General features: G+C 32.7%; 1 protein-coding gene and 1 long non-coding RNA gene across 3 annotated transcripts; both read right to left on the reverse strand.

Moving 5' to 3' along the window:
- Window positions 1-344: 344 nt before the first annotated feature.
- On the reverse strand, window positions 345-15,674 carry spdl1 (spindle apparatus coiled-coil protein 1). 2 transcript variants are annotated; one of them, NM_001104942.1, is given in 12 exon segments: window positions 345-681; window positions 3,298-3,580; window positions 5,895-6,082; window positions 6,167-6,270; window positions 6,343-6,483; window positions 6,566-6,676; window positions 7,499-7,597; window positions 8,701-8,850; window positions 8,954-9,148; window positions 11,450-11,626; window positions 12,775-12,939; window positions 15,590-15,674. In NM_001104942.1, coding segments are annotated over 11 exon segments (1,773 nt in total). In that variant the 5' UTR covers window positions 15,590-15,674; the 3' UTR covers window positions 345-521.
- Window positions 15,675-18,857: 3,183 nt separating this feature from the next.
- Window positions 18,858-22,218, reverse strand: LOC147840876 (uncharacterized). The gene is made up of 2 exons (XR_015507838.1): window positions 22,139-22,218; window positions 18,858-20,305 (listed from the first exon to the last, which is right to left on the reverse strand). It is a non-coding gene; the product is annotated as an uncharacterized LOC147840876 (long non-coding RNA).
- Between the last annotated feature and the right edge of the window lie 1,419 nt (window positions 22,219-23,637).

Below are 23,637 nucleotides of genomic sequence, written 5' to 3' on the forward strand. Positions count from 1 at the left end.
TATTTATTTTTTGTATACTATTTTTCTGGACTAATATTTATTCTCTGATTCCACCTGACTGCAGCTTTTCACAAGAAGTTTGGCCAGAGGAGAAATGGTGGTGCCAATCTCCACGCTGAAATTTAAACAAGAACCTTATCGCCGTGACGTAGCTTCAAAATTTCATTTTCAAACCAGAAGAATTGCTTGAAATAACGCAAAAACAACCAACTTTCACCTTTCTGTAAAATATATTTGTCCTAACAGTGTTTTTAGCAGCACGGGACACTTATATGATGGTCAACATCTCAAAAAATGTTTTAGCTTTTACCGACCCTTTAAATTAATACATAAATCAACCACTCTTCAATTCATTCACTCTTTTATTTCAACATGCTAATTAATTATATTACAGACCGTTTTACTGAATGTAAAAATGACAAACTGCACAACAAATCATTCACAGACAGACATGCCACAGCTTCAACATTACAGATCTTATCTTAAACATATGATATGATTCACATACTGAATTAGAGACACTACTGTTGAGCGCACTCATTAGCCATGGTCTTTTGTGAGCTAACATGAGTGGGTTGTTGGTACTTTTTCCTTTTCTTTTCAGTTCTCCAGTTTTCCTCCTCTTCGCTGCTCTGATGAGTCTGATCCACATTCTTGCTATTGGAGTCATTTACTGGAGACCTACAGGCAAATCATTGAGTTTGTGGAGGTTCAAAACATAGACCTTAAGTTAAAAAGGCATTTTCACACATTAATTTAATAGTTAATATAACTCACATCATTCCTACTGCCACAGGAGTAAAGATTTTGAATCTTAGAATTTTTAAGGAAGAAAGGTCATTCATTATTAACTCAACCTGGTGCTGTTCTAATAACATTTGCTTGTATCTTAAAAGTTAAAGTGTGAACACCAACAAGCAAACAAGCTCAATTTGTATTATTAATATTTGTGTTGTCCTCGTGTTGGTGGGGGTTTCCTCCGGGTAATCCGGTTTTCCCCACAGTCCATAGAAATGCGCTACAGGTAAATTGGATGAACTAAATTGACGGTAGTGTAGTATGTATGAGAAGTATGTAGTATGTGTGTGAATGAGTGTGTATGGATGTTTCCCAGTACTATGTTGCAGCTGGAACGGCATCCGCTTTGTAAAACACTTGCTGGATAAGTTGGCGGTTAATTCCACTGTGGTGACCCTGATGAATAAAGGGACTAAGCTAAAGAAAAATTTATGAATTTGTGTTGTTGTAGACCAAGAGAAATTAACTACAAGGGAAAACAAACCCTAAAATTGTGTTTCTGTTTGTTGGATGTTGGTTGGATGTGCCAAAACGCTCTTCAGTTAAACAAAGCAGACCTGCCAAGCGGCGAGACTCTATGACTAGGGTCATAACCATTAACATCCATAGTATCGTATTTGTTGTCTACTAGTGTATGGAAGTCAATGGTTAAGAGTTTCTTTAAAATATCTTCATTTAGGCTCAGTAGAAAATAGAAACTCATAAAGGTTTGGATTTGGAACCACTTAAGGGTGAGTAAATAGTGATTACATTTTAATTTTTGTGAACTATCCCTTTAACTAAAGTTTATGATATACAGTACAGCACCAAAACAAGCTGTTTTGTACAGTTTTAAAATAGGGCTGCACGATATTGGAAAAATCTTACAGTGTGATTATTTTGTTTTGTTGCAATATATGTTATGAATATAAATATAATTTCACCAGGTGATTTGAAAAGTGATCAAGTCTTTTTAATATAATAAATTACAAGCATTCAGCAGGTAAAATAAGTATTGAAAACGTCTAGGAATTCTAGAACCACGTATTGATTTTTTTTCTGGGAATAATATTTCTGAGAGAGAAAGTACTGAACTAGAGAACATATTTAATACTTTATATAAAATAATTTTTTGAGGGGGTAATGGCAGCTAAAGACGCCTCTCATATGGGGAATGAAGTAACATGAATTGTTTCAACAGAATAAAAAAATCTTGATAGTTCTGTGGGTCTCGTCTGTCAAATCTGATCTTTAATTTGTATTTTCTATTGGATTCAAGTCAGATAATTGGCTGGGCCATTCTACAGCTTAATTTTCTTTCTCTGAAAGCATTTGAGAAATTCCATGGCTGTGTTTTGGAGTATTGTCCTGCTAAAACATCCACCCTGGTTTCATCTTCATTATCCTGCTAATGTAGATGTTTAAATAAAGCAGCTAATATTAATTTACAATGACGAAGGGCAGAGGGTTGCTGAATGACTATTGAGAGATTTCAGCTGCTGTCTGGCCTTTCGCTACTTTTCTACACCTCCCTGTCTTCATGTGTTCAATACTTTTTTCCTGCGTCATTTGATTTTATTATGCAAAACTTAACTTGCACACTAATTAGAATTATTTTTATTTTTTTTGCATATATGGATTTCTTTGGTTGTTACCAACATCCAGGCCAAATTTCAAGCCAACAGCACCTTTGAAATATGTTTTAGCAGAGAAAAATGGTGAAGTGTTAAACACTTATTTTCCCCACTGTATACAAATGAAGCAAAAATAAAAGTTAAATAACTAATCCTTAATGGTTTTTTGGAGAATCAAACAGTATTTAAACACAGAAATTAAGCAATCAAACATAAAATAACATAGTCATTATTGTATAAATATTTGTATACAATAATTAAAATTTATATATTAATATCTTTATCTTTTAATCCTCAATTAATAATCTAATATTACTATGGGACTATTGTGTATACACACATTGCGATATCGATGCTTAAACAATATATTGTTCAGCCGTAGTTTAAAATAACTCCAAAAGCCAGGCACCTTACATTTACAAATGGCCATGTGTGGTTTTAAATGAAAAAATAATGTGGATATGGTTAAATAAAAGCAGGACATCGCGTAGTCCAAAAAGAAAGAAGATACTATGGCATAATAGAACAACACCAGGATGAGTAAATGATGCCTAATCTAACTATCTCTTAAAGTGTACTCTAATATATTACATTACAGTGTATTATTTTTTAGGACTCTAACATTAATAACGTTCACAGTGATTTAGCAGTTCCTAATAAGCAATCTTCTTAATGTGCAGTCATTAAACCAAGAAGTCATGAGATTAAATGTCAAAGCAAGTTCCTTCGAGCTACAGGATTCCTGAGAGGAAGCGGTAGAGCAGGAAGTGATGGGCGAGGAGTGAGTGTTCTCATAAAACCCAGGAAGAGGAAGATGACAAGCACTGTAAAGTTGACACAGCGCAGCAGAAGGGAGAAGGGTTGGCATGCAGAGGCTGGCACTGACCTGGGTGCATCAGGAATGCATACTGGAGGATCCTCACAAATGCGGACAGACTTGCTCTCCCGAGACAGGACAGGGTTGGGTTCGGTGGGTTGTTCAGACTGCAATGGGATCACAACTGGCTTCTCGACAGGATGACTGGGGGTTTTTTCTTCTGCTTTTTCATTCGAGTTCTTGCTTAGCTCGGTATCCTGGGTTGTGGTTTCGTCTTTTACAGATGCAGAGTTTTCTTCTGGAACAGGAAACTTCTCCCGACGGCGTTTCTGTACTTGTGCTTTGTTCACCTCTGAAAACAAGCAACATAACATTTATGACCAGCATATGATAACAGAGGGAAGTTGCAAATTACCAGTGCATTGATGATATGAACAGTTGGATGTGCCAAAACGCTCTTCAGTTAAACAAAGAGAAAACTGAAGTCAGTGCGTTTGGGAACAGAGATGAGGTTCTCAAGGTAAATGCGTAGCTTGGCTCCATAGGTCAAAAAACAAAAAAAATTCAATCTAGGTGTGATTCTGGAGTCAGATCTGAGTTTCAGTGGTCATATGTCAAATAAGTAAATCAGCATACTAACCTCTCAAAAACATTGTAAGAATTAGAGGCTTTGTTTCCAGTGATGAGTTTCAGAAACTTGTTCATGCTCTTAACCACCAGCAGAGTGGATTACTGTAATGAACTCCTCATTGACCTTCTCAAAACACACTTTTATGTCTTCTTTTGTTTTTCATTCCTTTAAAACTTGTTTTAACACATTTTATGTGTTATTTTATATATTTTTTTATTCATTGTTGTCTTTATTTTCTTGTTACTTTTATTCTTGTTTATGTAAAGCACCTTGAATTACCATTGTATATGAAATGTGCTCTATAAATAAAAGCTGCCTTGCAAATGTATTCGCTCACTTTTTAATTGTTTGTGGTTTAAGAAGTATTTTTATAGGCATTTCTAAAAAACTGTTTATAATGTCATGTCATAAACAAAATCAGCTATGAATTTAATCCCAATGTTGCAAAGTTTAAATTGAAGCAAAAAGTATTTAAAATCTACTATTAATTTTATAGTTCATATTTCCATTCGGGATAAATAAGTTCTTAACTAACTAACCGTTACCTAACTTAACTAAAGTTGTCTTGCATTTAACAGCTTTATATCATTCATTTTAAGTTGCAGTTGTTCTTAGCATCTATGAAAACAACATATTTCAAGCATATGTATGCATTTATAGAAATATGTAAGTATTTTGAGATTGGTTAGATCTGCTGTGTTCACTGGGGCAAAAAATAAGGAACAATTAATTTATTTTTGGCACATTTTGCTTACGATGAGTTTATGTTTGGTGGACTTTTCTGTACAGCGTTGTGATTAGTGTTTTTGTCTGCACTAACTTTGCGGTTAAGCAGAATTGTTTTAAAACCATTGTATTAAAAAGAACTGAGTTCAGTTAAAGCTCACAACAGGGGTGTCTTTACCCTTAGAGCTGTTCAATCACACCTGTGTGATTAGAATATTCAGTTCATTTCATGATCAGCTCTGCTGAATTCAAATCAGTTTTTCTGCCATGGCAATAATAATATTATTTTGCACCATCATCTGACAGATTGCTTTCTTCATATCAGATATACACTTTTTAGGAAGCTAGAATATTTACTCTATTGTTTTCCTAATTAAGCAGACACTTTCATTAACTTCAAGACAAGTTGTTGAATTTATATGTTGTAAATTAGTCAGCTTTAGTTTCTCCACTGCAGTACACATTATAGATCAGCTAATATGATCTATAGAATGCAAATATGTGTTCTCATGTGAATTGTGTTCTTCTTACACACATTTGAGAATCGGAAAATCAGATATACTGAACCCTATTGACCTTATTCTTCAATGTGGAGTCATTTTATGATTGTTTTACAGCTTCCAGTTCAGTTTCCTAAGGGAGTAATGACTAGAAATAATGAACGGTCAAACTATTTGCTCTACAAAAAAAGTGTGTTCATTATTATATAGATAAAGTAGAATAATATAACATGAAAATATCGGTTTACAACATCAAGCAGCATAATGAGCATTTTTTAACATCTAAAATTAATAGAAGTGAAAGAGAGCGGAAGTCTAAAGGCAAAAGATTCAAATGGCTGCACTCGCTCATACACAAAGAATAAGGTCAATAAAGCCGCTCGCATCATATCATCTGATACATGAGTTTCTAAGACCAATATAACATCAATATAAGCAATATTTTGTTTAAAAATCTGCTGAATATGATTTGATACTTTGTATTTTATTGCTTGGATGTTTTAATAAACATATTTTTGCCTGTTTTTGATATGTCAGGCTTTACAGGGTTAATAAGACTGTGGATTTTTGCAAAAAATAAAATAAAATAAAAAATAAAAAATACACTGTTGCTGTGATGATAAATCTGACTCTTCATGAACTTATAAAAGTAATGCATTATATATAATGGTCATATTTAAAAAAAAAAAAAACTCAAGTGGGAGATCAGCTAGAGAATTTAAAACTTGCACATGAAAGAGTTAACAAATCTAACCTTCAATATAGATGTAAAATTAGAAAACTAATGCTTATAGATGAAAAACAATTACCATTAGGTGTGTATTTAATCTTTAGTTCTTCAAGCTTGACTTGAAGCTTCATATTGTCACTGTGTCTTAGTTTCAGTGCTTGCTCTGTGCCATAGAGTTTCCTCTCCAACTCCAATACTCTCTGACTTTCAGAGAGAGCCTTCATTCTCGCCATCGATAACTCTTCCTTTAGTTTCTCTGCATCCTTCCTATAAAAAATATCACCAATATTATTTTTTTAAAGTCCAATAGCACCCTCATAAGGTAAAAGAAACTGATGAGAGAACACTTACTTTGAATTTGCAAGTTGCATTTTTAATAGATCTGTGTAATATGTCTCATCCTTAAGCTCGCCTTCATTAGATGGAGGATGTGGATGGTGGTCTTTTACAGCCATCTGTTGGCGACATGGTTATTAGTAACATGTCTCAAACATTAATGTTTGTTGGATGTAATACAGTAAGCTTACCTTCTCTTTCTCCAGTTCTCTTACTTTCATCATCAGGCTTTCTATCTCTTTGTTCTTGTCAGATAACATGAATTGCAATCGTTCAAGCTGGGCTGGGTCAGCCCTGTTGCCCTGGAGCTGCATAAGAGTGGCTATCTGCATCTAAAACAGCAGACGCAAGAAATAATTTAAATCGACGTACATAATACTGAAATTCTTGGGAAAAAAATGAAATAAAATGTACCTTCATGTGGTGCATATGTTGTTTGGTGAGGACATGTTGCTTTTGAAGAGAATCATAATTTCTTTTCATGCTGTTCAGCTGCCGCTCCATTGCTGCTCTCTTGTCTTCTACCTGTGCAAATCCAAATATTTTTGTCAGGTTTTTAAGTTCCTCATTTGTAATGCTGAGTTTACACTGCACGATTTTCAAAGTAGCAAGCTACGTCTCACAACAAAACACACGTGAGAAGAGTTATGAAAACACATTTATAGTGTGTGTGTGTGTGTGTGTGTGTGTGTGTGTGTGTGTGTGTATATATATATATATATATATATATATATAGATATATATATATATATATATATATATATATATATATAGATATATATATATATATATATATATATATATATATATTATATTTTGCTCACCTAGCATTTAAAGGGAATTTGTACTGACATTGCTCAGATGACATGTCAAACAGACATGGGTGCTCCTGCGAAAGTTTTTTTTATTTTTATTTTTTTGGGTCCAAACAGACCAAAAAACAATCACTTTTAACTTCTCTTCCAACTTCCCGCTGGCCTGGATGCTGCTTTCTCATTGGCTGTAGGTAATCGCCGATGTTATTTTTAATCAGAACACATTTTACAATTGATGACAGCTTCAGATATTTAGCATGCCATATATCTCACGAAGATCGAAAACTTTTCGGCAATTCTCTCACGTCTTTGATAGTTGTGTAATTGTTACTCATATGAACGAGCACTGATTTGCCTGTGATTTCAGACTTTTGTCTGCGATTTCTCAAAAACCTGTCGGTGAGTCAAAATCGTGCAGCCTGAACTCGGCATAAGTTTATAGTAATATATAGTTATTGCGTTTAAGTCTTATAATCAAAGCTCTTGCTACACTTAAATAACACTATGCTAAAAAGTAGAAGTAATGCTGTACCTCAGAAAACAAGGAATTGCCTTTGCTGTTTGGATCTTGTGCCTGCTGCAACACCTGCTCCAGCTGGATCTGAAGGTCTTGGTTTGCCTCACGAGCTTTCTACATGGAAGAGAACAAAAAGGATTATGTATTAATGCCTTATTATTGAGTGAAGAAAATGTGCAGCATGGAAAATGTGTTTCAGAGCAGTAACTCTACTGATGTACACTGTATCATCTTTCAAAAGTTGGTAAATGACAGGGATTCTGCAGGTTTCACCAAGTTAAATTTAAGACTTTTTAAGAGCATTATGAATGAAATTTCAAAAATGGTTAAACACTAAGGAATTTTTCAAATGGCCCAGATGAAAATTATTATTATTTAATATATTTAATAAAACAAATAACAATTTAATAAAAAAAACTAATTACAATATTTAGATAATAATAAGAAAAATATTTTAATATTATGTAAAAACAAGCTAGCTCTAGTTGTATCCACACACTTTTTTACCAACATTAAAAAAAAAAAAAAAAAAAAGTTTAAAAAAATAACTATAAAAAACAAAATCTATGCACAACTATTTGTCCAGGTTGGTGTAATCAGCAGTAAATACATAAAACACCTTTAAACAAACGCTTAAAACCATTATGGTAAATAGTGTTAAAAATGACCTTTTTTAATAAAAAGTCTGGTTTATTTAGATGGTTGTTGGTGATAGTTTGGGTGTTGTCCATATTGTGTAACAATACATGAATAAAAGAAAATAAAGACCTGTTTAGAAAAGATTTAAAACCTACAACTCAATATTTCAGTAAATTTAAGAGTTTTTAAGGCCTATAAAATTTCAATTGTAAGATATTTTAAGACCCCGCAGATTTTCTGAAAGGATCTATTAAATCTATCAACTGAAAGTTAAGCCTATAACATGGTTTCAAAGGTTTTTTTTTTACACAAATGCTGTTATTTAAAACTTTTTATTCATTGTGAAATAAATTTAAAAAACAGATTATTATACTAAAATGGTTTCTGCAGCATGAAAGTTCAGCTTTGATTTATATAATAAATTAAGAATATATATATAAAGTTTTAATAGTAATTTTACTTAATATTAGATCAAATATATTAAACTTCATTGTACTGTGACAAATGTCTATTTTTTAAATCTTACCCAGACTAAGGTATTATAAACAATTGTTTTACAAAAATGTGTATTGACATACCTCCAAAGCGTTATAGCAGGACACTGCCTCTTTCTCTCTCTCCTCCTTCTCTTCTGTGAGTCTCTCTAGTTGCCTCTGGAGGGTGGTGTTGGCCAAATGTAACTGTTCGTCTTTGTATTGAGCCTCCTGAAGCTCCTGCTCCAGAGTAGCCTGTAAGACAATATAACACTTCCACATCAAGTGCACACAAACATGGCTTATGCCCTCAAACCTATATACCTCCATTCAAAATAATTATCAGACAGTACTCTACCATTGCAGATTCCAACTCCATCTTCTGCACTTGCAGCTCAAGGATCTCTGAGGACATTGTTTCATGTGCGCGTTCTGTGAGGGCACGCAGTTCTTCAGTTTTGCTGTTTAGTGCTTCAGCTTGCTGGTCCAGCTTGTGTCTCATCTGCTTCTCGGCAAGCTGAGCCTCCTCTAAATCAGTCTTCATTTTCACCACCTGCAAAGCAATTTTATAAAGTCAATAAATAATTTTGATTTCATGCTTAAAAGGTGAAAAGGAAATCGAATCACTATTTTACTGTCTCTCAATTGGTTCCAAAGCTTTAAGAGTTTTCTTTTTTTTTGTTGAACACTAAAGAAGAAACTTTGAAGAATGTTATAATCCAGTAACCATTCACTTTCATAGTAGAAATACTAGGAAGTCAGAGGTTATCGGTTTTCAGCATTTTTCAAAGTATCTTCTTTTGTGTTCAGGTTTGTGACAAGTGAAAATTGAGTATATGTTGACAGAATTTTCAGTTTTGGGTGAACTATCCCTTTAAACCTTATTAAATCCCTTTCCTCCCTTCCTAGGTCAGAAATATAGGGCTGCATTAATATGTATGGCAATACAAGGTGCATGATATAATAGTATATAATATTGTATATTAACACAATTCTTAATTGATTCAGTATCAAACATGGTGATAGTGCATAAAATAATGGTATTCCCAGAGAGCACGGGTTGGGATATTGAGAGTTGAGGTAGGTTTTTGTGGTGTATTTTCACATCTAGATAAGATGACGAGATCATTGCAATTAGATATAAAGTTCAGCAAATGTATCAATGCACAAGAATAAAAGCAAAGTGATGAAAGCAAAACAAAGAATTAAAGATGGCACAGGCAGAGGCTGTCACATTACCTGAACATTCCAATACATGAAAGTATTTATAACAGGGGAGTCAAAAACTCTGTCCTGGTGGGCCGGTGTCCTGAAGAGTTTAGCTCCAACCCTAATCCAGCTAATCAAGCTAATCAGCTAATCAAGCTCTTACAAGATATACTAGAAACATTCTGGCAGGTGTGTGGAAGCAAGTTGAAGCTAAACTCAGCAGGACACCAGCCCTCCAGGACTGAGTTTGGACACCCCTGATTTATAACAACATGAGCCATTTGTAGAAGATTGTGAGCGGTGTTACTTATATAAGGGCTGGCCGATTAATCAAAAAGTAAACGAAATTGACATTCAGAACCTATAATCAATCTAAGTTTTCCATGCTGATTTCTTTTTTTATTACTTTCCCTACCGCATGTGGACTCACGTGGCCCTGCTAATGTACAAGACATGTTGTGAAATGTAGCTGCTGAACTGAAAAATGTTCAGCACTTACCAGCCACATCTCATCTCTGGTTAAGTTGGATGATGGACCCATTCTTGAGCCTTATTTGCACTACACTGATGATGATTGAAAGCTACACCAGAGAAGCCTTGAGATGGCATATATCCCATTAAATTAAAATGTGTGTTTTAATTTCAACGTTGATGTTCAATAAATAATCAAAAATAGTTGATAGTGTGTGTTTCCTATAATTATTTTAAAATCAAGTAATGCACCCTCTGTTCAAAACTCTTTTAATATGTGAGCGTATTTACTGTACAAAACCTGTCAGTGAACGATGAGGACTAAAAAGAAATAAATAAATTTAAATAAATTATTAACTGTAATGGAGTTAAAATGTTTAATTATTCAAGGTCTTGATTTCAGGCTAAAATTACCCAGCCCTAACTCATATACAGAATAGTAAGCAAGCACAATTATAGTTTTTGGTTGACAAATACATTGATGTCAGGGCTGCACAATATTGAAAAAATCTGACATTGCAATATTTTGTTGCAATATATACTGCAATATGAATATAATGTTACCAGATGAATTGAATAACTCAGAATACACACATGTATATATATATATATATATATATATATATATATATATATATATATATATATATATATATATATATATATATATATGAATACAATAATTGAATACATATAGATTTATAAATATTTTATTTATAAACAAAACAGAGCAATAATAAAAGTTAAATAAACAGTGCTTTATAATTTAGTGAGGGGTTTAACAGTATTCAGATATAGAAATCCAACAATCAAACATAACACGTCATCACTGTATAAATCATTTTAAGCAATATTATACAATATTCTTTATCTTTATTAAATACTTTAATCCTGTGATGTGACTATTTCTGATACACACATTGTGTAATCTATGCTCAATCGATATATTGTTCAGCCCTAATTGTTGTACTGATTTAGGCTGTTAAATTCTTACAGCTGGCACAAAACACATTGTGAAAACACCATTGGGTATATTGTGACATGATTGATACTCCCAGTCAGAAATGATTGAAACATTCAAAAATGATATCCGTCAGCTTTTATGGAAAAAGAAAATAGAAGAGAAACCAATGCTAGAAAGTATGTGACTTCTGAAAAGAACACATGAGCTCACCTTGTTTTTTAAGTCGCTGATCTCCACAGCATGGTTCCTCTCCAGCAGTGTTTGTTGCTGCTCCATTTGATGTTTTTGTTGGGTTCTGACAAGATCAAATTCAGACCTTAGACTCTCCAACATGCGGATCTTTAACTCAACCTCTCTTTGCAAAGTGTATTTATCTTGTTCCAGGGCCTGAAATTAGAGAACATTCATGACATAATAAAGTTTTTTTCATAAGGAAATCTATCACTGACACACAATACATGGTTTCTGCTACATTCATTCTTCCATGGCGAGACGCCACACCAAAATACATTCCTGCCACTGCTTCATTACAGTTTCTCATTAAAAACCTTCAGTTGATAGAAGTAAAGTTGGTTTTATATTCGGATTTTCAGACATTCCCCTTAATAATATTATTTCAGAAAAGTATTCATTGCAAATTTTAAATAGGGAAATCATATTAGCAGCCAATGACTATCAAAGTACAACATTGTTCACAGTCAAATAAACTGTTAATGTTGTTTTCAGGTCACACTTGCATGCTAATTCCGATCGAATATTCAAAGTAACATCGTAAACAATATATAGACTGCTAAATGAACGAATGTGTGAATATAAAACCAACTTTACCTCTATCTTCAGTTGTTGCTTTTTTTAAATAGCGTTTTATAATCACACTAAAACGTATTAAACTGTAAGCAAAATATAAAAGAGTAAACATTTCTGTAATCGTAGTAGTGCTGTGCGTTATTTGTTTAAGGTTACATGCTGACTGACTGACTAATGGGGCTGTGCGATGCGTGAGGCCAGCATTCTAGCTTTTAGTTATGATGAACACAGTTTCCATAATTTTACTTTATTTATAGAAAAAGGTCTTTGGTTCTGCATACAATGACTTTATCTTGCAGGAGTTTATGGCCGTTTCACTTTACTTCAGAATGCATCTATGCCATTGATCTATTGGAGACATTCAGAAATCTTCCTAGTAAATGTTGCAAACATTCTCGTTACATAAATGCAATAAATCACACTTCTGCAGCGTTTATTTGAGAGCGCACAAGAAAATCTACGCTTGAGCAGCTCATATTTTAGGGGGCGTGCTAAAAGTTTTGTGCATGAACAGAGGAAATTGGCGCGCAAGCAATAAGATTTGCATGCTCGTATTACATGAATGCGATCTTAACTCATAATTCTGCACTCATCACATTTGCCATTGAAATAACACCATATGTAGTTGGAAGATCTGTGTAAAAGGCCTGCCACCACGGCTGGAAAAAATCCTAGAGGAAACACTCCAATAATCACATTATTGAGATCAATGATTTGGTCAGTAGTACCTCAATAACATTGGACATCTCAGTTCGTTGTTCTTCCAATCTGTTGTGCAGTTCCATTTTTTCATCCAAAAGTTGAAGTCCATACTGTCCAGCCCTTTGAAGAGCCTCTTCACCATCCTGCACCTTTCGCCGCAACACTTTAATCTCATCCTCTAGATCGGACATCTGAAATGAGAGAGATAAAAATGTGTACTGAATGTGATAGAATTGGTCAAATGTGGTTTTCAAGCATCAAAATAATCACTGGGTGACATGCTGCAAAAAGTAACTATGTCATATATTTTATCATGATTCACGAAAGTAAGAAAATAAAATGCCACTTAATCTAACAGTAATTTAAAACTCAAGCAAAACAAAAATAAATCTTACAGCTTTTTAAAACAAGAATTAGATGACAAATGCTTAATGATACATAATAGTATCACAAAGAGGCACCAACATTTTTGAATATTGAATAAAATTAAAACAATTAATATCCAAATCCAAAATTGAATATTTGATCCATTTCTCAGTGTATATAGGCAATGTATGTTTATGCAAACAGATTTATTAAACAGATATATTTACTCAAATAATATTTCAGTTAAACATATTTAGAAATTGAAAGATACAATTAAATTCAAGCAGAATATTGCAACAAAAAAATAATAACTTACAAAATTTCAAATAAATGTTTCCATTTTACTTTTGCTTCTCTTACTTTTCCTCTTTTTTAAATTTGTATTTAATATTTTTCTATAACAAAGTTGGGTGTACTAGTTTTTGGACCATTATTGTAAGGTATTTTGTTAGATAAGCTCCAGATTTGGCTTCAGTACTGACTAATCTAATGTAAATGCACAAATATAATATTGTATAGCTTTATATTAAAATAATTAATTTAACAGATAGATTTGTGAGGGCATTTATATATGTTGAGCACTGTATGGGTTTATACCATTATAACCATTATATTGCCTATTAGGCAGTTTTACATTTAAAATAAAACTCTAACAGGTTTATGATAAGTGAAGGTTGCGAAAATGATGACAGAATTGTCTGTTTTGGGTGAACTATCCCTTTAAACCTAAAGTGTGTCATTTCTTTGCTACAAGTAGCATTATCAAAGGCAAAAAATACAGTAGTTTTCAGACTTTCACCCTATCCTCCAATGTATAGAAGACTGCATTAATAGGTATCGCAATGCAATAGTGCATATTTATATAATTCTTGTTAATTTATTTAATTTAGTATCAAATATCAAAATATTGCATAAAATGATGGTAAACCCCAGACAGCACACATTTGGACAGTAACATTTAAGGCTAGTTTTTATGGTGTATTTTCACATCTTGACTAGGCACAGGATGATAACCGCCTGCCACCACAACTGGAAAAAATCGTTGAGGAAACACTGCATTAAAGCACCGTTTTCAAGGTGTACCACAGTTTGGAAAAATCAAGGGTTTAATACCGCTAAAATGTTCTGTTGTACCGTTCCATGGTTATATGTAGGGCCAGACGGAATCTGCGGATGTTTTTTGCTATTTCTGCTGAATTTTGGTAAAAATCCGCGGATTTCTGCAGAATTATTTTAGGAGTATCCAGCGGAGTATCAAAACTAAAACCTTAATATATGAAACAAAAAGTAATAAATTACTGAATAAAAACTGAATAAATTTAGATTTACACATTTACTCAAGTAAATAAACAGAATTAATGATGGGCAAAAAATCTGCAAAAATCTGCAAAATTCTGCTGAAAATCTGCAGAATTCTGCGCGCGCAGATTCCGTGTGGGCCTAGTTATATGTAAGGTTTTTTTATGTATTTTTATTTGTTGTAAAGAAATCTGTGCTTTTGAAGCTAATGAAGAAAGCAGAAATTAGTGATTTATTTTAACTATTTAGCCTGACATTTTTAGTGCTCCAAAATATTGTTTCTTAAAATAAAATAAATTGTGTACAATGGGGAAAAGTTTTTTTGTTTTACCCATACATTTAAAAAAATAACTCAGTTTAAAGCAGTAATCACAATACCGTTATATTTTTATACAAGGTTATCATATCGTCAGAAACTTATACCGGCTCAATCTTGACCATCGATACGAGAAGATCACTCCAATTTGGGCATGGGCTGGTATAAGATTTTGACGGTATGATAACCTTGGATAAAAACAAATAAAAAATAAAAAAAAACAGTTTCATGATATTGTAATTACTGCTCTAAATTAGGTGCTTTTTAAATGTCTGGGTAAAAAACAACAACAAATGATTATTATTAAATTAACTATTAGTCAGTTTTACCATTTAAATAAAAAGTAATCATTCATACAGTATGATCACATATTTTAAATAATTAAAGTGAAGCTGAATAACAAAAAATAATTTATTGTCATTTTATTAACTACCTAACTTAACTACATTTTATTAAGCTACTTAAAACATTACACAAGTACACATTTTACTTAACTCTAATGTTCTTGCATATTTAAATGACTTGGGTAAACTAGCATTACATTGTTTATACATTAGCTCAGTCTATCCCTGTCAATCACCATTCACTTTTATTCTTGCATGTGTGTTTATAGAGGAATATTAAATGGTAACTTAACGTTACAAGGTTTTATGTTTATAAGAAAGTTATACATATCTGGAATTGTGATGTTGAGTATCATAAATTACGTTAACAGCATTAGTTCGTTGCTACGGGCTAACTAACTTAATGTTATGTAAACTTCGATCAAAGACATCGCGCGGCATTCATAATCAACCCGTTTTCTTAGCACCATATCTAATTGACACCAACAGTAGAAAGCATTCATCTGAACGGGTTACCTTCAAGTTTGAATGGTATTTGGCGATAGAAACACTTTAACTGAAGACTGAGGAACCTCCGCCGCTTTCCTGCTGGAGAACTTTCAAACGGCTAGTTTGAATTCTGCAGCAGTCGTCAATCACATCTCGCGAGAAAACGCGAGGATTACAATCCCTCCCAAAACACCGCTCTCCGGGCTATAATGCATGCCAGTCACCGTGGTCATTAAATGCATTTCTTGGATTTGGGTTCCAAACAAATTATTAAACAGTGCAAAAAAACTGAAATTACTTTTACACGACGTTGCATATAAATGTTCCATAGATTCAAATATTATAATAAAGTAAAATCCGCTTTGTTGATGTTTCTGTTTTGGCTAGAAGCTAACGATAGCATAGCTTACCAAAATAACGCATTCACTCATTTTCCTTCGGCTTAGTCCCTTTATTCATCAGTGGTCGACCAAAATAGCTTATAACATTATCAGCTTAAGCTTACCCATTCACTAGCTTATATTGGGGCATATTTGTATAAAATGGTTTGTATATAAAATGATAAAACTATTGTGAATTGTACAAATTCTTTTTTCCTCTTGTGCTCAACAAGGCTGCATTCATGTGAAATAAATCTTAGTTTGTACATATGCTTTCTTTCAGCATTATCAATCCAGTTTTTATTGTTACATGATCTCTCCACGGTCCCTTCCTGAATAAAGAGTCGCTTTCTTTCTAAACTTTCGGATTACATTAAAATATTTGCAAAAACTGCTTTGTTGATGTTTATTTTTTGGCACCTGAAAATAGCTAGCATGACCAACAACTTAAACTAGCTTATACTTAATATCCACTATGTTTGGATATCTCTGCTTTGGATAATATGATGAAATTATTGTGGTGAATTGTAAAAAATGTTTTCTTCTGTTGCGCTCAGCAAGGCTGCATTCATGTAAAATCTAACTTATTGTGCGTATATAGCCTACTTTCTTTTACCATCAATCCAGTCTTTCTTGTTATATGATCTCTCCATGACCCTTCCTCCCCAAAAAGCTTTATTTTTTCACGGTCAAAAAAAAAAAAAAATTAAATATACAACATTTTATTCATTTGAAACAGAAACATTTTCAAAAATTTTTACTGTTTACATACAACTGAATGCTTCCTGTCTAAATAAAGAGTCTTTTTCTTTATTTGTTAAGCCTGGTTCCAAATATAAGATCACTTGTATTGTCACATCATCATCAGCACGTGTACTGTGATGAAAAGCTTAGGTGCTGGCTCCAGACAATGCAAAAAAGCAACATACTCCAAAAAACAAAACAATTTACTATTATTAATGTTGACAGTAATCATTAAAGACAATAAATACATGAAAGACAATAAATGTGGTAAGAAAAAAAACACACATGTGCACTGTAAAAACTTATATGAACAATTGGTCGTGACAGCATTTGTAATTTATTGTAACCTATTAAACTAAGTTAATTATGTTCTAACCTAATTTTATAAGTTATGCAAGCAGTTTTAAGTCATTTTAACATAATATAAGTTCAATAAGGTTAATTTCATTCAACTTAAAAAATTAAGGCAACCATGGCTTTGCTACAGTGTGGTAATATTGTTAAGTTAATTCTATAATACTGTAAGAAGAGTTTTTTTTATTTAATAAATCCATTTAACTGTTTGTGTGTTTCTTGTTTGATACTTGTAGAAATGATACTTGTAAATAAAGATTCATGTTTGTACTAAATGTTAATTGTGTGGTTTTTAAGGGTTTAACAAACTAAACATGGGTCGAAAAATAATATATTTATGTGAGTATTAAACTTAAAAGCTCAAGTTTCACTGAATAATAGTAATTTAAAAGTATGCGAGGATTATTACAATAAATAGGTAAATTTAGCTTAAAACAGGTTTGACAAACTCAAAACTACAAGTTGAAAATTGATCAAACTGAGGAGATGTTGAAAGTTGAGAACATGCAAAGTAAAATACAATTTAACAGTCTAAACTAAAATAAAATGAGTTTAAAATACTCAAAAGGCTGATACAAATAGCTGCCTTAATTATTTAGTAGGTGAAAAAATATAGGCAATATTGCTGTTAAGTAAGGATTAATAATATCATTTGTCTATTTAACAGTGGTTATGGATAAGCATATTGTGCCATCCTTGGGTCATCTTGCAATGGCAACAATTTAGCATATTCAAAAGAATTAGCAGACTGACTTTAGGGAGTGTGAGGTATCAATATACATTCAAGGGGTTCCTGTAGAGGCCGTCAACAGTTTCAGGCTTTGGGTTTTAAATTAAACTGAGATGGCCCTTTTTGCACCTGGTTTTATCATCAGATGACTCGATCACAATTAAGTGGATTACTCAATATAGATGTGAATGGTAAAATAAGTGTTTAAGCATTAGATAAAGGTGTAAACTGTACCCGTGGCTCAAGTCAGTTTCTCAAGAAAGTCATCATCAGTTCTGGTATCAATATAGGCACAATTTAACTTTCTACCTTCACTCTCAGAAAAAAGGTTTACAAAATATGTTACAGAGTTTCAAATGGTACATTTTTATATAAGCAGGGTCAGACAGAATTTGCTGATTTTAATTATTATTATCTATGTCTGCACAGAATTGTTAATAAGTGTGCCTAGTATCGTGCAGATTATGAACTGAAAACCTAACCTAATAAAAAGAACACATAAAAAACAATCACAATCTAGAAAGTTGAATTAGGCTTTATTGTATGGACATACAGAAGAACGAAATGTTGTGTCTCGTTGGACCACTGGACATAAGAGCTTTTTTCAAAAACCCATGCATAATTAGCATAAGATACTTAACTATACACAAGACAGGCTATACAGAGTACTTTTACATGAGACTGAACAATGTTGTGCATGATATTGTGCAAGAGAGTTATTAAAGGTGAATATTGAGCAAAATAGGTATTTAAGGATTAATATTGTGCAAGTTATTTAAGGTTAAAACAAAGGCTTGCCTTACATGGGTCTCTTAAAAAATAAATGTATACACTAAGACAGAAGATATTTTATATATATATATATATATATATATATATATATATATATATATATATATATATATATATATATATATATATATATATATATATATATATATATATATGTATAGCAAAATGATTTCCCTAGATGAGTTGAATAACTGTTTGGAAAGTATTTATATTTTATATTGACTGGGATGAATCTGTAGGAGAGTGCATAAATTACAACCTACAAGCATGAATTCAAAAAAGAAAAAGACACAAATTAAATAAACATCATTTTATTGTTTTTCAAACAGTCAAAATGTATTCAGGTAGACAGTAACTGAAAAATCAAATGTAAAATAATACACACTGTCAGTAAAACAGTGAAACAAAATATATAATTGTACCTTTAAAAGTCCCAAATTGGTCCTTTAGGGCAGTGGTTCTCAAAGTGGGGGTCGGGACCCCCCGAGGGGTTGCAGGCCAATGAAGGGGGGGTCGCCTGGTGATTTCCAAAAATCTATTTATTTTTATTAAACCATAAGAATTAACATTTTAATCCATAACCTATTAAAAAAAATGTTGTTTACAGTTACTATATACACTTCTGTAAATAGTAACTTTATAAGCTTATAGTTAATAGTTCTATTGGATTGCGACCCCTCAGGTAATTACATTATATTAAAGACTCAGTAATAGCGTCAGATGCAGCAGATTGATTTTATAAGACCAGGTTAAACTTTCTGGCACATTTACAGCACCGACATACATTTAAAAAAAATAATAAAATGAAGAATAGACTTTGGTTTATTGGTGTGTGTGCTCCATTGCATGCAAGGTTTCTGTATTTCTAACCACCTCAGAGGATATTGGGGGTCGCGAGTCACTGGCATTGTTATTTTGGGGGTCGCGAGCTGAAAAGTTTAGGAACCCCTGCTTTAGGGTACAATTTTGGGCTACAAAGGTACAGTATAGGTGTAAGATAAAGATATATAAAGGCATAGTCTTCATTTTATAAACAATTCAGTAAAATTAATCATTAATAACAGTCACAGGCCTCAAAAACACTTACAAAATCATCAGTAATAATTTGGACCCAACATTGCATATATCCTTGCAAGATAACTTTTGCAAACGATCACATAGCGATATCGATGCTGAAACAATGTATTGTGCAGCCCTACTAAGGTAAAATAAATAGGCTTTATTAAATTATATGCTCAAAAATCTGCAGATTTCTGCATGTATGTGTGGTCATATTAGTATAGCTTATAGTTACACATCAGTACCTAAAAATACAAAAGTTGAATTTTTAGTTAACACCTTTGAGGTAACAATGTTGACTTAAAGACTGTAGCAGTGACTTTTATGAAAAGATTCAACATTCAGTACATCCATATAGAGCAAGTCACCCAAAATAAACCAGTCAATATGTATATAAGGTCAAACACAGTCATGTCACATAAAGATTTTGCAATCAAGTCAAATTATGCAACCAGCCCAGCTTGAAACTTCACCTCACACTTCGAAAACGGTTGTGTCGTGCATATTAAAAGGTAAGAACACACTCACAAAGACTTGATGTTCGCCCATCAGCGTTGAGTGTCATCAAATATCTGTAAAGTGCAGGCTCCAGACACCTCATCTGTTATGCAGATCTCAACCATCAGTTCCTATTGCTCATGCTGAGTGATAGCTCACCCATCTGTCCCCTCAATGCATCTCTTTCTGAAAGAAGACATCTTTATCAATATGGTACCTAGAAAGTGAACTGATTTTGTGTGTGCATTCGTAATAGTGTGCAAATCTGAATATAAAGTGAGATAATGTAAACAATGTAAATACATGTAGGCTAAATAAAATTATGTCATTTTACTGTTATTATAAATTAAACAATTGATAAATGTTTTTTATAGAGGAGCAGTAATAGTCTAAACACCTTTAAATCTCGTCTCAAGACCCATCTTTTTAAGCAGGCTTTCTTTTCACTATCTTTAATCATGTTATTTTATACTTTGTTTGGATCTGCAACCCCTTGTATGCATTTAAAATTATTGTATTTTTTATTTTTTGGCAACATTCATTGTTTTATTTTATTAATTTGTTCTGGTAAGGTTGTTGATGTTGTTAATGTTGAACATTAAGTGTCCAGACAGGCATCATTGACAAATAAAAATCAAATATTATTCATTCATTCATGTTCTTTTCGGCTTGGTCCCTTTATTAATATGAGGTCGCCACAGTGGAATAAACCGCAAACTTATCCAGCATTTCACCCTTGCCAACACGGGGAGAGGATGCAAACTCCACACAGAAATGCCAACTGGCCCAGCTGAGGCTCGATCCAGCGACCTTCTTGCTGTGAGGCGACAGCACTACCCATTGCGCCACCGTGCCGCTGCATTATTATTATTATGTTTAATATATTTTTTTATTCGAATAGACAAATTCTGACTGAGGAAAGTTTGTTATTTGTCTAAGAAATGAAATAAACTACAGTTTTTAAATGTAAAACTTTAAAATATTTCTTTTTTTTCTAATGATATATGATGTAACAAATATAAATTATTTCACTATTCCTTATTTTAAATCTTTAGGAAGTATTTTTGGTACATCAAAAAGTGTGGTTATGATGACCATTCGGCAAGCTAATCCAGCTAAAATTAGTGCTTAAAATATCACTTAAATGCAGTTTTTATATCTCATAATTAAATAGAAAATGAGGCAGATAACTGCAAAAAGGTCCACTTCCTAAGAAAAAAGGAAGTTTTCACCCTTTTCACCAGGTTACGGGTGGGCCTGTGAATTTTATGTCAAATAATAAACTGTAAAAAATATTCTGGTGGCCTTAAATTTTTAAGCTGAATCAATTTAACTTGAGTCCATTGAACTTATTTTATGTTAAACTGACTTGAAACAGCTTTCTAAACTCGTAATTTAGGTTAGTATATGATTAACTTAGTTTAATAAGTCACAATGAACTGAAAACATTTGCTGTCACGACTCTTGATCATATATTTTTTACAGTGTGGAGATCAATGTTTTTGAAGAAAGAAATTTTGAAAGTAGTAATAGTTAAAAATTCTACATGTCCAAATGCTCAACCACTACAGTAGGTCAAAATTAGCAAAAAAAAAAAAAAAAAACCGTTAGATTGTACTTTGTAAGATCCGAAAATGATAATGTTCATCATGTCATTTCAAACCGCAACATACTGTTTATGTAATCAGGACTGATGATTTTTTTTCTTCACATTATTAAAAAATAAACCAAGCCTTGAATTTTTTTCCCGCCTTGCCTGCTCCAACTTGTCTATAGACCTTTTTCACAGCGGAATTGAACACCGGAAGCGCCCTTCGAAGCAGTGTATCGATATTTCCGGGTTCGCTAGGAGTCGCAGAGACATGACAGCCTCGGGACAGCGGATGACTTTCTCACGGTCAACTTTGCCATAATTTGGACAGGAAGATGTTGTTCGTTGAATGTGTAAAACTGCCTTAATAAAACAGCATTTAAAAGATGATACCGATTTGCAGAATTTGTGCAGAAAACGTGTCTTACCGTTTGCAACATCAGGTTCCAGTAAGGTGCACAGCCAACAACATAAGATCTGCTCATTCAAGCCATTCGTAAGCTAGATTAACCTGGCTATTTAACATCCAGCAGAATGAGTTTAATGTCAGTAGTCCCGTCTGTAAACTGTGCTAACCCCCTCCTTCCTTTTTATTCAGAGTCAGATATAGTGAATGGCGAGGTAAGTTAGCTATACAGGCGAGTTGCTATCGGTTAATACATTACAGGTTGTTTAATGCTCGTGAGGTTTTCTCAAGTCTGGAAACACGTTAGCTCCTACTCGTGGATAATATTCATTTTTATTATTTATTTAAAGAACAGAAAATAACATTTTACAATACAAAAATGTACATACCAGGAGGTAATTATGAATAAAATACAAATAATCAAAATGTAATAATGAAATACATTTGTAGAGTTCACACATTTTAAAGTGGGTCGAGTTTCTTGTTTAGAGAGTTGATCCTGGTATTATACAAGCATATTTGTCATCAATACCTTAAAATCTGGTTTCATATTAGAAAATTTACATTTATGAATGTACAATTTTGTTAACAACATAAGCAAATTAAATAAATAAAACTATTTTCCTCTAGATTAGGATAATCAAGTAAAGCCCAAATGTACATTTATCTATAATGAAAGAGGTTTTGAACACAAAAGAATCGTTATTAATACATTTTGCAACTCACCCCATAAGCTGACTATGTACGATGCCAAAATAAGTGTAAAACTGTCTCCTCATATTCGTTACAAAAATACAATTTACATCAATCCCACTTTTAAATTTTTGCAAACAATGTTTTGCTGGATAAAACCTGTGGATGAGTGTATAGGACATTTCTTTAATTCTATTTCTAACATGATATTTCTGTGGTAACAGCCACACTTTTCTTCAATTCACCCTTTAATAAAGACATATAATAAAATTGAATATAAGGTACAGTAATGATTTCTTTTTGGAAAAGAGTATGAATAGCTCTATCATTACTCTTGGTATTTAGTAAAACAAAATTTGCCGACATAAGATTTAGTAATATCAAAAGACAATGCATCAGAAGGATGGTCTTATTAATACCTCTAAATAACATGAATGAATAACATGTCTCTGCAGGAATTTACCCATATAACAGTTAAAACTTTCTGGGTTATTAAGATTTTGTAATAAAGGACTTCATTGTAAGAAAAGTATACCATCTTTATTATATAACTGACTAAACAAATAATTTTGCTGTCAAACCAATTAAAAAAAAGAGATTTGCATTTGTATGAACTGTCTATTATTCCAAAATAACAACAATTTAGGCATAAATCATGCTTATAGATTAATGACCATGATGAGCACTTGTTTGTGGAAGGCAGATAGCTTAACTGGAGTTTTGTCTATATTATAATTACTCATCAAAATAAACCATAGACCACCAGTCTTTAATAAAACATGATAATCTCCGCTTTGAAGTGCATACAGCATACGAACGTACTCCCGC

Source organism: Danio rerio, chromosome 14 (assembly GCF_052040795.2).
Source record: "Danio rerio strain M-AB ecotype USA chromosome 14, GRCz13ab, whole genome shotgun sequence".
Lineage (NCBI taxonomy): Eukaryota > Metazoa > Chordata > Actinopteri > Cypriniformes > Danionidae > Danio > Danio rerio.

Bases quoted from the DNA above. Each gene is read 5' to 3' on its own strand.
- spdl1 (XM_087280755.1), bottom strand. The intron at 8,851-8,953 runs GTAGAGTACTGT...ATTGTCTTACAG, and splicing joins TGGAGTTGGAATCTGCAATG to GCTACTCTGGAGCAGGAGCT. The intron at 6,484-6,565 runs GTACATTTTATT...CTGCTGTTTTAG, and splicing joins AACATATGCACCACATGAAG to ATGCAGATAGCCACTCTTAT.